Source organism: Hesperophylax consimilis, unplaced genomic scaffold (assembly GCF_061612785.1).
Source record: "Hesperophylax consimilis isolate HC1 unplaced genomic scaffold, BYU_Hcon_1.0 scaffold_115, whole genome shotgun sequence".
NCBI classification, from domain to species: Eukaryota; Metazoa; Arthropoda; class Insecta; order Trichoptera; family Limnephilidae; genus Hesperophylax; species Hesperophylax consimilis.
The window spans coordinates 75,540-91,328 of record NW_028301338.1 but is presented as its reverse complement, the minus strand read 5'-3'; the positions used below and the strand labels follow the sequence as shown (position 1 = coordinate 91,328).

General features: G+C 33.8%; 1 protein-coding gene across 1 annotated transcript; it reads left to right on the top strand.

Annotated features, from left to right (window-relative positions):
- Positions 1-127: 127 nt before the first annotated feature.
- Positions 128-2,730, top strand: LOC149408685 (JNK1/MAPK8-associated membrane protein-like; the record flags this gene model as incomplete). Its single annotated transcript, XM_089650521.1, has 2 exons — positions 128-297; positions 1,778-2,730. Coding segments are annotated over 2 exons (463 nt in total), but the record flags the coding sequence as incomplete, so codon positions are not given.
- Positions 2,731-15,789: the final 13,059 nt, after the last annotated feature.

Sequence of the window (15,789 nt, the reverse complement as noted above, 5' to 3'; positions counted from 1 at the left end):
AATAACATAAATTAATCAAATAAAATTTACTAGCGCAGCCGGGATTTGAACCAGCTTGCTAGTCGAGAGTCTTATCTCTCGACCACGGAGGCGGGTCTTACAATATATCAAATGTGGTGTGTTACAGGTACACTCTGGTGCTGATAATGTATGCGCTGTGCATAGCGCTGCTGCTGCTGTACCGCTGCGTGGTGTTCGCCACCTTCCTGCCCACCGTCTCCATCCTCGCCGTCTACTGCGGTCTCTACTTCCTGCCTATCCTCATATTCATTCACGCCGTGGGAGCGGGACTCATCTGTGAGTAGCATTGCAATCAATGTTGGTTTCATATTTTCAATGAAATTACTTTTTTATTTATGGAATAAAAAGCTTTGTACCCCCAAGTTACTTGAAAAAATCCTTAATAAAAAATAACTTAACCACTTTGTGCGGAAAAGGTAGTTCTACCCATTCCATCTACTGGTGTTTGATAGTGAGAAGGGTAGATCTATATTTAAAATAAACATTACTATTTCTAAATAATTAAATTTTAATATCAAATGTGAAAAATGTTGTCAAAAATGCTAACCAGATTTTTACTTAATTTTTTACTCCAATCATATAAAAATTGTTTTGTTTGGGGAATTTGTAAGACAACTGTAAATTCACTTTTATCTCGTTCATTTAAAAAATAATTTTTAAACCGATTGTTACGATAGCGGTGTGAAATATGAATTATTAATTTTGGCAATTTTTAGGATTTTATTAATGGATTTCAGTATAAAATTATTATTTCTCTATCTAATGTTAAAAAAATTACGTGTTTCTGCATGAAAAAAAGATAAAAATATTTTTATAAAATATAAACGCCCGGTCATTTATGACCCTCAAACGCTGGAGGGGTTAATAGCGTAAAAGATATTGCTATCCGATATTTCTATATGAATATTGTATACCAATCTCTTTGGAAAGGTCCCAACTATACTTTCATAGCTGGGTATGGTTAGTAATACGTAGAAAATTACATTCAAATTTGTACATTATTTAAAGCTAAATCTATAATTTTGTACGTAACCTTTTATTTCACCCGCTACACATTGCCGTCAGCGCATGAACTGCCCGCTTAATGTGCGTTAACAAACGGATTGCAATCTTTTGAGAACAGGCGTCAGGTGGGAGTGCTGTCCTTGTTCTACCGGTACTTTAATGGAAGATCCTACAAGGACGGCCGGCATAGTCCAGTGGTAACGCATTGGACTGCCATTCCGAAGGTCGCGAGTTCGAACCCAGCGTGCGCAAATAAATTTTATTTGATTAATTTGTGTTATTTCACAATTAATTAATTAAAATAATATATAGTATATTTGCGGCACGTTCCAGAGTGGAAGATACTACCAGTATCGCCCTGGTGTAAGACCACCATTCAGAATTGAAACGTTGCTCCAAATGGCTTTAGCCGTGTTTAGTGACTAGATCTGAATAGCCAGGTACTTCCCCACCTTCCTCTTTCCCTTCCCCACTTACCTTCAGCCTCACAACATCCCCCAATTGGGGATGCCATAGTCTCACTGGCTCCAGACGGGAGCAGTTGGGACTCTTGTGAGGTATTCACTATAAAATAAAAAAAAAAAAAAAAAGGACCTAGTGTCATTGATGGCTTCGGCACCGGATACACGCCAAACATGCATTGACATTTCTACACGGTTTAACATTTGTCAGATGAGAATGGGAAATAAATCTATATCACAAAGTCACTTAATGACAATGAATATTGTAAAATTGCAATGATTACTTTCAGATTACTCTTTCCCCTACATCATCATCATCTTGTCCATGATGTCGTCAGCGTCGCACTTCTCTGTAAAGATCGACCAGTCTGTCGTGGCCATGCTGGTGTCCTCGGTGACGGAAGTGCGCAACGTAGTCATCCTGCTGGGCCACTGGCTGCTGCACGCCTACGGCATCGTCTCCATCACCGGCCTCAAGGACCCCGTCTTCCACGGGGCTCTGCTGACCCTCGTGCCTGCTCCTGCTGCCTTCTACATCCTCACCTCCAGGTTCACTGACCCCATGAAGATCCACAATGAGTGACGGTTACCCAAACGGAAGCTCAAACAGCCGCAAATCAATTGTCACACTACCAGGCTCTTGTTAACGCTCTTTAGTTTGATGTGAAGGAAGTTGTTTATAATATTTTTCTTTGGTTTGATGTGAAGGAAATTATTAAGGATGGATTATTTCTCAGAATTTGAACAATTTGTCAAAATTAAACGAGTTAAAATTCAGGTTATTATTTCATCATGGGCTTGTCGTTTTACAGTACTTAGATAATAACAGAACTTGAATATTAACTTTTAAATTTGATGAATTGTTCAAATTCTGTGAAACGACATTATAAAATAGTTTCTTAAATAAATAAACCCTTGAATGGACTAATCCTACTTATGACGTTTGTAAGCTGTTAAGACAAGAAAGTGAATAGTAGGATTTACACATACGCTTCGGAATGAGCGTTCCGTGCGCCCCTTCAGGCGTGTAGAAAAATCCCACGATGGCAGCGCTGTAAACCGTTATACTAATGTAACTTTATTTTTCTACACGCCTGAAGCGGCGCGCGGAACGCTCGTTCCGAAGCGTACATGTGGGAGAGCCTAATATGTAGATGTAGTTTATGGAATCCAGTGTTTCTCCAATGTTAAATGTACATGTGTAAATATTTTATGGATAATAAAAACATATTTTTATCAAAAAGTGAATTTAATTTAATGCTAGCCGACGGCGTTGCTTGACTTTTCTCTACTTTCTATAAAAATAATATGCATGTATTATATTTATAAACCTTCTGGTAGAAATTCTGTAAATGATACTGAAAATCAGTTGTGTAATTGAGAAGAACTAAGCGCACAAACAGACACGGATAGTGACTTTATTTTAGTATAATAGAGATATCATATTCACTCCCTTGCAATACTGATAATGACAATGTAGTGTTAGACCCTTTTTCTACAGGGATACACAAGTATCTGATACTCAGTGATTTAAATATCTTGGCGACCACTGCCATACAACATGTGTGGAGGTTTGTTCACAGACACACGTCGGTGATGCCAGTCTCTCGAGACCAGCCGGCTAAAGTCGTTACCACTCGTGTCATCGAGACTTTAAACATAGCGGAGCAATGAATATGATAGTCTCTTCTTCAGTTCATTCAAGTTCTCATTGCTTGTCAGATATTTTATAAAAATGCGTGTGCTTTAGATCACATGCTAGGAACAAAATGCCAGCATCAGCAGAGGAGCGAGTGAGGTTACGAAAGCTAGTTATGACGTTTTGAGAGATGGTGGTGATGAGGGTCTTTTGATTTCAGTAGCGACGTGTATGAACTATGCGTGTCAAGGTGTTTGCGACGTGAATACACAACATTAGTATCGGATACTCGAGTATTACTGAGGAAGAAAGGCCTAAAATAAAACAAAAAAGAATATTTAAAAAAATTCTTGCGGGTTCAATTCTCTGTTAGCTAAGTCCTGCAACAATTTCATTTGATGGTAGTAGGAGGAATTTAAATATATATTGGTTGGGCAGCATTGTGAGGCGGGTTGAGATAAGGTCTGTAGGAAGGAATTTATTAATGCGTCTTAATATGGTCTTGACGAGGCCCGGATTATATGAAGGAGGAAAAACAACGAGAAAATACGAGTCGACCTGCACAAAAATGAGTCGAAGAAACTGCCCATTCTAATGAAGCCAATTTCAACTGTGTTCCGCTCATGCCTGTCGAATTTCACGCACTAGTGCTCCGGGGATCAATGGCTGTATTAGAATACCTGTAGAACAAACTCAGCATGCCCACAATGCGTCTGTGCAGTAGAGATTACCAGGTTATTTGTATCTTTCTCTAAAATAAAGTGTATTAAATTTCCTTGTATTTGGACCATAGTTTTTGCAGGTGTACATAAATATTCATACAGTAAGTAGGATTGAAATAAGATACTTTTTTTACTACCCTAGTGGCAGACTTTTAAGTGAGAAGAGACAAGTTATCAAGGAGAGATTAAAAAAATGTATCAGAGAGCCATATATCAATTAGGCATCCACGGTGACTTACTCCAGTGGATCACTTCATACCTTAGGAGTAGAATTCAATGTGATTCAGTTGAAGGAACTTAGTCCAGCTTCTTTTCAGTGCCCTTTGGCGTACCTCAAGGTTCTCATTTATGGCCATTATAATTTAATGTGTGTATTCATTATTTTAGTAGTATGCAGAACAAATTGAAGTTATAGACTACTTGCTACAACACGGCCCAAGTAGGACAAATCAATAAAATATTACAAAAATGTAATCTTCTAATATATAAAGGAGAGTATCTCTTTGTGGCGGACAGGCGCGGGTGGCGTGGTTTTGTTTTTTATACAAATCTACAGTTTTATTCCGAGGTTAATGAAATTTAGCACACTAGATCTTTAAAACGGTGACCGGATAAATCATCAAAATGATAATTCATCTCATCTTTAAAGTCATGGAAAGTGATGAAACAAAAACTTTATTAACTGGGTTAAGTAGGTTAGGTTAGGTTAAAATTTTATTTTTTTTCATCATTTTTAATGACTTTATATCACGTTTTAAAGGTGTGTTGAATAGTCACTGTGTTGAGTTAGCATGGAACCCTTTAAAACAGTTGGGAGGCCACTGTCTACATTAGATTTCGAAAAACCACCCCATCCCCATTCCCCACCCCTTACAGCAGGCGTTCAAAATAAGAAGAAAATTACAGTCTACACCTGATTTTGAAAAACTTTACATAAATCCCGGGGACTTCAGTTGTATATTATCTATCTAGAAGTACCACGTTCTGGCTATGTTTTTTATACAAATCTTGTTTTATCCCGAGATTGATCATACTTTACACACTTGACCTTCAAAATAAGAGGACGGTCACTATCTACATAAGATTTCAAAACACCACCCCTATGAAATTGGATGACATTACAGTGGTTAATATACAAAATAAATTTCAGTGCTGTATATTACATATGAGGAGAGAAATAAAGCACACATCGAGGCTGTTGAAAACCTACGATAAAGAATTTCAGTGACTATCATATACAAATAGGTCTCATAGCAGAAAATACAAGATTTGACAAATACAATAAAACAAAAATATTTGGTTATCCATTACATTGTTTAATTCAATGAACACAATAATAAAATTACATAATAGAATGAAAATTACAAAAATATAGCAATTAATCTTAATCTTTTAAACACAGTTCTGAAATCTGTGCAGCAATAAATTAACTAAATTCAAAGATATTATCTTACATAAAAATAACTATTTCATTTATGGTAGGTATCAAATTCTATAAAAAGACTCTAGCTTTAAAAAATTACAAAAACTATTTAAAACCAAATACAAATTAATTGAAAAATAATTTATTGACTTAGAAAAGTTTAAATTTAATTGAAATTTGTGCAACAAGTGACAATTTAATTCAATTTACAGAAGACAAAATTAAATAAAGTTAATCTAGGAAAACAAAATGTTACATACTTAAAATAAATTGAAAAGGTACATAAACAATATATTATGTAAATTAATCATCTAAAATAATGAGGCTATTAACAAAAAACTTATCCTGGTATTTCAGTGTTGTGAGAATGTAATGTTAAAATAATCTTTCACAGTGTAGAATAATGGTGATTGGTTGGTAAAGGAACTGAAAATATTTAAGCGCAGGAAGCGTCGCAAGAAGTTAATAGCCCTCAGTGTTTTTTTAATTTTTTTAATGGTAACATTTCAACCATCGCCCCTCACATCAAGTAACAAAACATAACAAGTCAATATTATACATATCTCTCCAATATTATCTTTTAAATCTCTACTCTAATTAATTTCCGAAATGTATCAAGAATAACTATTTTCACAATATTTCAAAAATGATTCTGTTTGTTAATAAAGTAACAGAATTTTTCTCAGTATTTTCCCAAGTAGATGGCACCATATTAGCCAAAATACAAATCATTATTTAATGCAATGTTAGATAGGTACAGAAATAAGTGTGTCGCATTAAAACCAAAACTTTTTGCAAATACAACAGTCCCAATCGTTTGAAGCCAGTGAGATAATAGCATCCTCAATTGAGGTACGTTGTGAGGGAGAGGCTGTATGATGTTTTGTATACTCATTTGCTTCTCTGTGCACATTTATATTGGTATTTACTTGCGCTATTTTCTAATCAACTAATCTCATTTATTAATGGGGGCATGATATTCAGGCTAATATGGTGGTAGGTAGTATTTAATTTTGATGAATTGTTTGTAAAACTTTGAAAAAAGCATATTTGCTTTGATATTCTAAAATACACATGGAAAAGTCTTCTTTTAAATTACATTTCGACGGCACCCTAAGAGGCCTTACACACCTCCCTGTAATCGAATGCGATTTAGGGAGTGGTGGTGGGGGTAAAATTGGCATCTTTTCCACACACCCGTCCCTGCCCCAGTGTTAAACTGATCATGCAGCAAAGCAACAGCGCTTTCTTGAGTGCAATTATGTAAAAAAAAAAAAAGATTTGGGTTAAGAATTGATTGGTGAATCGCTCGCAAGAAAACTAACAAAATCAACATGATTTTACTACACACTGGGTGACTCAACACGGTCCCGATTTTGGAGTTAGTGCCGATTTGTCTCACGCGATGATCAAGGAAGCGATCTAGGGTGCTCCCCACCACTGCCCGATATTGCCTCCGATTGCAGGGAGGTTGTGTAAGGCATTTAAGATCCATATAGTCAAAAGTTGACATTCTTAAAAATTTGTAAGTGCACAGTTGGAACTATGCATAATAATATTTCCGAAATGCTGATATGTTAAACTTACTCTTACACATATTATGTAATTAATGCCTAAAATAAATAATAACATACATTTTTATGAACAACATAAGTAACGCAGCTGACGGCAAAACTATTGAAGAATGTCTGAATTATTATATACAATTGAGAACAATCATAACTATTGTGCTGTGGGAAAATATTGTTACATTTTGGGAAAAACTAAATCAGTTTGGAGTCCAAAAAAAAAACCTAATAAATTGCAATTTTGAATTTTTGCCTTGTCTTACTCTATACATGCCGTGATCTATGATTTAAGGCCTGCGCTAATGTAAATGTCAAATTGTCGTCATTTGTTTTTCTACAGACTAATCAATGATCAAATAGCGTTAGGTTAAATTGAAACAGTTATAAGATAGATTTCCATTATTACAAAGATTTCCGTCACCAATCTGAATTTTTGATGTTTGCAAGCAGAAAATTTGTTTTAATATATGCATATCCTCATTTGAGTACTTTATTTTAAAATATGTTATTTTATATTGTTCTTTAGATATCTGTCTACATTTCCTATACATGTACACTAAGGTAGAAATGAAATTAATATTGTCACCTGTATTTTATTTTTTACCAAGAATATAAGTGAACAAGGCAGAAAAAAAAAAATAAATATGAAAATGTATCAAAAATATAGAAAATTAATGTTTCTATGATAAGTTAGTAAAAACATGGCATGTTGATTCCTTCCTAGCAGAAGAAAACAGAAATTCGACTGTGATTCTAAATACAACTTTAATCACTTTTATTTCTAATTTCTTTTGCCGAATAGAAGAATAATTATGCTTATTTTTTAATAGAATAGTTAGTATTCTGCCATCATAAGCAAAAAGGCAGCTGGAAATTTGCAAAGGTCACATAATAATAATAAGTATATATTAGAATGTGAATTTTGTAGATTCCCAACTATTTTTTTGCTTATGAAGGCAGTACAACTATACTTGGATGCAGTTTCAACAAAGTGCATTAAATATTTATGTTATTTATTGGTTGAACAACAGAAGATATAGGTCTAGGATTAGGGCAGAGACTGACTGCGGAGGATCGGAGCAGGACGAGAAGGACGAGAGACTGGAGGCGAGTGGTGCGGAAATTGACTGCAGTCGCAGAGGACATTTGTAGTGGAGGTTAAACCCGACCCAGACCCCGCAGTACCATGAAGCTGGATGATGATGGTTCATAGAACAAGACATTTACTTATACTATTTTACTATTCTGCTTAGTGCAATGTAAAGATTTTAAAATGAATTACAGATAGAATGTAAATATAACTTTTTTTAAAGTAAATAAATCTCAGATTAATTATACATATTAAGACAAAATTTTTACATTAATTTAATGTCTACATTGGACTCTCACAACATTTATTCTATTTCCTGTAGTTTTAAAGCAGACTATAATCTGGTTTCTATTAAATATTTACAAAATACTATTCAAGAAAATAAATTTGTTAAAAAATATTTTCCAACAGTATTTTAACCGAACCACTTTGGACATTATTGATCATAAAGTTAAAACTACAAAGAAGAATATAATTTTAGAGTGTCATTCTAAGTAAAACACTGAAATGTATCGAGTATCAATCTGCAGAATAAGTAAGCCAAAACAGATATAAGATTGGTTAAATTTAAATAAACCCACATGACTTTATTTATATACATTAAAAATGTTAATTAGGCTATTATTTGCATTTTAGATTATTAAAGAATCCATAAATTTTAAAAACTTTTTTGCAGATGATGTAAGAAAACTCTTGGAATTTAAAATGTGTAATACGACAAGTGTGTAATACCAATTAAAGTGTGTAATACCAATTAAAATGTGTAATACCACTTAATATGTGTAATACCACTTAAAATGTGTAATACCACTTAATATGTGTAATACCACTCAAAATGTGTAATACCACTTAAAGTGTGTAATACCAATTAAAATGTGTAATACCACTTAATATGTGTAATACCACTTAAAATGTGTAATACCACTCAAAATGTGTAATACCATTTAAAATGTATAACACCACTTAATATGTGTAATACTACTTAAAATGTGTAATACCACTTAAAATGTGTAATACCACTTAAAATGTGTAATACCATTTAAAATGCATAACACCACATAAAATGCAGTTTTGCACCGGTTAATGAAAAATGCATCTTAAGGGGAAACTATTAAAATATATCAGTATTTTTTGCATCTATTATTATATTTGAAACGATTTACGTAGTTAGTCATGTCATTGATAAACACTTTCACAAAAGTTGTATTTTTATTATTGTTGGCTATTTCCTCATACTGCAGAATGATCCTCAATTTGTCATACAATAGTGTAACATGCCACCGAGCTTCAAGCCTTATTCACCTGTTTAGAGACTTATATAAATATGTTTACCCTTTCAGTTCATTTAGCACTATTCATATTAACATCACAATTTTAAAGCTTTTTTTCACAAAATCAACTGTCGCATTGTTTAGTCATTGCAACAGCCAAAATAAGTAATAAAAAAAATATAACAAAATTGGAATCACTCCAGTTCAATTAAGTTCCTATCACAAACGTTACATTCAATCATCGATTCACTAATCAAACATAATTATTGCGGAATCAAATTCTCTTTATAAAAAGTTAAACATACACACCTAAGGAAGATCCCTCTAGTAAAATTAAAAAAAAAAAATGCTTTCAAATCGTATAAAGTTTCAAAATTTAGGTCTATTTGACCATTTTATTTGTTAAATTATAAATCAAAGGGAATTTTGGTTTGTTACCATTTTGTATCAATATAATTGCGTCTTAGATTAAGCCTTTACTGCTAACTTAACTATGTTTTATGACATGACGATATCAGCAGAATTTAAAAGCTGCACCTATCAAGTTACGCCAAGCGTCTGAAGCGAGCAACGTGTTGCAATCGCACCGATAGCGCACTAAAGTTCTCTGGAAAACTTTTTACCATCTAGTTGTGAGTCCAGAAAACTTAGCTAGATCTGAAAGCAGCATTAAATATTCACACAGACAGAAGCCAAAATAGGTACCTATCGCATAGTCACACCATCTATGTCAATAGGTACCTATCGCATAGTTACACCATCTATGTCAATAGGTACCTATCGCATAGTCACACCATCTACGTAAATAGGTACCTATCGCATAGTCACACCATCTATGTCAATAGGTACCTATCGCACAGTTACACCATCTATGTCAATAGGTACCTATCGCATAGTCACACCATCTATGTCAATAGGTACCTGTTGCATAGTCACACCATCTATGTCAATAGATACCCATCGCAAAGTGACACCATCTAAGTGTTTTAGACTTTATAAAATTCAACGGCAATAATTTTGAGAGCAAAAATAGACGATTAATTTTCTTGTGGCGGGAAGCCTAAAAAGATTAGCTTTTTTTTAGTAACACCTTTTCCATCTGGCACCTTTAAATCTTAAAACAAAAATGGATAAATTGTAATAAATATTAAAAATCCATTTAAGCTATAAAAATGATCTTGAAACGGCGCCGCTTATCAGCTTTTTTTATCAGAAAGTAAACAACCGGCCTAATTCAATATGGTTTAATGTCTGTGAACCGTAAACCGTTAAATAATAATATCTTCATTTGTCAATTGTTGAAAATATTCCAGGTAATATTAACACTAACTGGGATAACATAAACCAAAAATGAAAGAATCAATACAAAAGCTGACAGAAATATAAGTAATAAGTACATTCGTTTCTAATATTAGGCCGGAATTTCGATTGGTGCAATATGGAGGCTTCTTTTTTATTTAAAGTATATTACTAATTTTCGATTTTCTAAATTGTAAAATGTTATATTATAGTGACATCTCTCAAGGTGTTCTCTTTTTGGTAAAAAAAAAAAAAAAGAATTTTTCATTAATTATTTTTATATGAAACAACAAAAAGTGAGGTGATAGTAACATTTGTAATATATGTATTTAATAAAATCCGTGAGTTTTTGCATATTTTTTAATTATCACTTTAGTCATAAAAAAAAGTTAGGTAAAAAATGGAAATTTAATATTTCAATACTCATAATGTTTATTTCTGATCATAAAATTCGAAAGCGTATTTTATCACCTTTCAAAAACAGTTTTTAGTTTTCGGATACAATCATTTTATTTGGATATTATCGCAAAACGGAATTACTCCGACCTTCTGACAGTATTCGCCAGAGGCCTGAGGGGTTAACATAATATTTATCATAAAATGTAGTTCCAAACAGTTTTTGCGAGTATCTCGAAATAAACAAATATTTTCAGAGCAGGTTTTGTAACTCCACAATTCATTTCAGACCTCTAAAAGAAACAGCAGCTCACAACGTGATGAAGATGTAAAAAACAGATCTTACCGCTTGGAAACTTGACCACCGCTGTCATCGGATATCAATAAATATTGTCATTCTTTTACTAAGAGTTACTTGAAAGTTAGAGAGAAATGTTCATTTGTTCTGTTTATGGTAACGTTCACTTTTGTAAATTATGTGGCATTTAAGCTTACCATCCGTAGGAAATGAAAATTGGAAACAAGATTTCAGTTGTGTTGCAAGTTGCAACCTGCCAATATGTATAGTGTTGTCAGACTGCAATATAAATTCAAGCTGCCGGTTGAAAATTTAATTGCGAGTAAGTTTCAATGTAAGTAGCATAAGTCGAAAGTTTAAATATAAGTTGAAAGTCAAACTTCAAGTCGAAAGACCAATTGCAAGTTAAAAGGCAAGTAGAAAATATTGGATTGGCGTCAATAGGTTGGTTGGGATGACGAGTATGGATGGTTGCTTTCTGCGAGTCAGTTATTGGGTCTCCCGGCAGTACCTCTGACGCTGCACGCTGCGGAACTTCCTCCTCTCGGCGGGTTGAGCGCCGGGCAGCTTCCGCATCACATCCGTCCGGGTATCCAGGTTCTGCTGCGGGTCATACGCCGGGCAATCTGACTGCAACACACACACAAACTACCTTTATTTATATTCAACACACATATGCAGAACATCTATATAAAGCCCCAGTCTGATTGTGAACACCATAAAAGAGTCACAAATGTCAGGACTATGGTGGCCCTGTTTATTTTATTTATCTATTATTATCTTTACCTGTTATTTATGGAAGTGGTGGTGTTGACTGGGAAGTGGGCTCATCCATCTTATCTAATACACTCACTATCTCTAACCTTTGTTTATTTTTCAAGACTTGATAAATCAACATGTATTTCAATTTTAAATGTTATCAATTGAACTATTTAATATTGTTTAATGAAACAATTCTCTGTTCTAAATTTTGTATTAATTTAGACTGGTGATATGTAGTGAGCAAAATGTGTGCATTTTTAGTTAACTTCTTACATTTGTTAATAACAAAATAGTCCATTTAATATATGTTTAAAAAATATAACTCAATGTTATTTATGGCTTTTGTCAGGTCACATCCGACTTCAAAAACGACAGCTTTAATTTTTATTTTATTAGATTGTTCAAAAGTCAATTTGTCCGTTATACAAAAAATGCAAGTGTTAAAAACTTATATTTAAATTTTTTCAATAAATTGTGCTGTTCTTTTAAAAATACAATTAAAACGTTTGAAAAATACCAAAGGTCTTGGAATACGTTCTGAACCAAAAAAAAACTCTATGCAAGTTTAGTAGTTAATAATTTAGTAATATTGCGGGGTAATTTTATTACTTGTAATTAATTGATCTGAAAGAAAACTGACCATAAGACTCCTAGGCCCTAGATTTTCTGGTCCAAGAAAGAATTTTGCACTAAATATGTCCAAAATATGCAAAGTTAAGCAATAAAAAAAGGCCTGACGGGTGGAGGGGGGGGTGGGATGTTAAATTCAAACATGGTCATCTCTACTACTAATAGTAAAGACTAATCTTTTCAAATTTCCAAATGGAACTCATTCCAAAAATAGCGTGTTTCCTCAGAAACACACAAATATCCATTCCTAATTTGAACAGCTCATATTTTGAACAATTAAATGACTATATGCACTGCCATCTTTATTAAGACAGACCAAGCTGTAGAAACTGCACCGACCATTAAGAGGTTTTGGTTAAAGCGACTTCTTGCACTGGATTTAGCAGATTTAATTTATTTATTTAGTCATTTTCGGGAAATAGACAGTTTACATTTAATCAGTTTGTACATAAGTATTATATAGTAAAATAAACTAATTATGGATTTCCTCCTTGTGACTTTAACTGAGACAGCATAATATGGAATAAGTTATTGAAATTTGTGAGAAAGGAAAATTAATTAAAAAATTTATACAAAACAAAAGATAATATAAAACGAAAAATTTACAAAACAATACATTTATAGCCATGGAGAGAGGTTGTAGATATAAATCAAATCATAATAGAGATATAAACATTATTCACAAACCATCAGAGAAATATTCTTTTATGGAGTATTTTTTGGTAAGTTCGAAAATGAAAATATCAACCTAGGATAATACGCTATTGTAATTAGTGCATAGTCTGTTCAGGTAAGAATTCTGCTTTGAGTTCGTTTTGCTTTGATCAACCCTGAACAGGACACAAGAGCGTGTTGAGCGCAGGTAAATTGAATGGAATCTTGTTTAGCAACTCTGGGCATTGAATATTATTGTTAACTACTTTATACAGGAATAGTGCATCCTTATGATGCCTCCGTACACTCAGTGAATTTTAGTACTAAATCCTGCTAAACCCAGTGCAAGAAGTCCGAAAACAGGTCTCTTTATCTGTCAGTGTAGTTTCACCAGCATGGCTTGTATTAATAAAGATGGCAGTGCTATATGCATAAATGATAAAAAAAAGGTTCAAATATGCACTAATGACCAAAAGGTTAAAATATTATGCATTTATTGCCGGCGTTTATTGACGATTAAAATAGGCACAAATGCAAGTACATCACCTGCCTCACGAGAGGATGTCTGTTTTTATGCATACAATCTGGCTAATATTATCTCTTTAGTGTTTCCTTCAAAGGATTTTTTGATTTAATGTCAAATAAAAAAAAAACAAGATTTCTAGGTTAGCTTACGTCATCCCAGTTCTCGTCGGATGGGGGCACGTAGGGTGCGGGCGGGGGTACCACAGCGGCCGGGCGGCTCTGGTCCTCCACGGAGTAGGCAAACTGGTCAAACCCAATGCGCTGCGGGCATACCGTCACGTGGTACTGGAATAACATCCATCATTAGTAAATACTAAGCATCCTTAGGCGTAATATACAGTCTAACAAACAAATTGCTGTACATACATAAATATTAGTAAACATGTCAAAATCAAATGGAAAAATTGGAAATGGCTGAACACATCTCAAAACCAGAACTTCTACTATAAAAAAATAAGGCAGATAGGTAATACATAAACAGATTTTAGATGATATTTTCATAATCAAAAATATTTATTTTATATTGTTATAATTGTGAATTTCAGAATACTCTCGAGGTATCTATAACGATCTAAATATTTCTTATTTTTGAGTTGACGCAAAAAAATATATTGTTTTAGAAACTAGATAAAATTATCTTTGAAATGTTTTTGTTTTAAAACTCCATTTCCTTACCCATAGTTTGTGAAGACTCAACAATGAAGGTTTTTCTACTAACAGCCTGACTAAAAAACGTGGTGTAAATATTTCGCGGCGCTTAAGGTCAGAAAATTATAGACCAATCTCTAAATTAAATGAAATGGGTAAACTTTTTGACATAATAGTTTTTGATAACATTTTTCCTTGTAAACGACCTCATATCAAAAAATCAACAGAAACCAATCTGTACGAGTTTGTTGATACAGTCCTTGTTGCTATGGATAACGGATATCAAGTGGATGTGGTATACACAGAATATTCCAAAGCCTTTGATAAAATTCCCCACAGTATCTTAATTGAGAAAGTCGAAGTAATAGGTATATGCGATGACCTCCTTCTTCGGTTAGCCTCTAATCTCAGCAATCGCACGAAAGCAAAGGTTAAACAAACATTCAACCTTACAAAGGTTCTGCTCTAGTTTCGTCCCCGTTACCTCGGGAGTTCCCCAAGGATCTCTTCTTGGCCCCCTCTTATTAAATATTTTTATGAATGATGTTAACAAAGCTATCAATAATTCTCACCTGTATGATTGTCAACATCATTAACTCCGAGACGGATTGTATAGAGCTCAAGGATGTGATGAAAGGCTTTAAATCACAGTGAAAGAAAAAACAGATAAACCATAGCTGCAAGAAAATATGCAAATTATTTATGAAAACGGACATGCTAACGACATCTGGCGGAGAAAGAATTGATCCAGCTTGCTTGCAGTAGATTCCTGTAATAGTTGAAATTAAATCAAGGTTCCGGGACGAGAGCAGAGATGTCGTAAAATCGTCTAGGACTAGACAGGGCTTCCCCTTTTCTAGGCCTAAAAATAAACAATGAAGGTTGTCAACCAATAGATCTAAACAAAGAGCTATAAAAATTTTGAGTAACCAATCAGTGAACGAAGGGGGGTGTGTCTACGAAAGACAAAGGATTGAACCTTGGACCCGACATTAAAAAAGATAATTAATTGCATTTCCGTTCCCACAAAAATTAGAGGTGAACGCACTATGGCATAAACACTGACGTTCAAGGCGACAAACTCCTGGAAATGTTTACAATAACCGAGACATTTAGGTGATGGCGAACCGTTGAAATCGAGTGCTTTGAAGATTTTACAAATTGAAAAACACACGCACGAAAATGCAATGGAAAATTTATAAACGTGATAGTATAAAAAGGGACGGGAAAAGCGAAGGAAAGTTACTGGCGGAATTTCAACTGTAGTGCAATTATTTATGATAGAAGGAGGGTGTCATGTTCGATAAAATTCGTACTAAAGAGAGGAGTGAGTGTTGGAAACAATGGAAATTAATCGTTATCAATTTAAGATGAAAC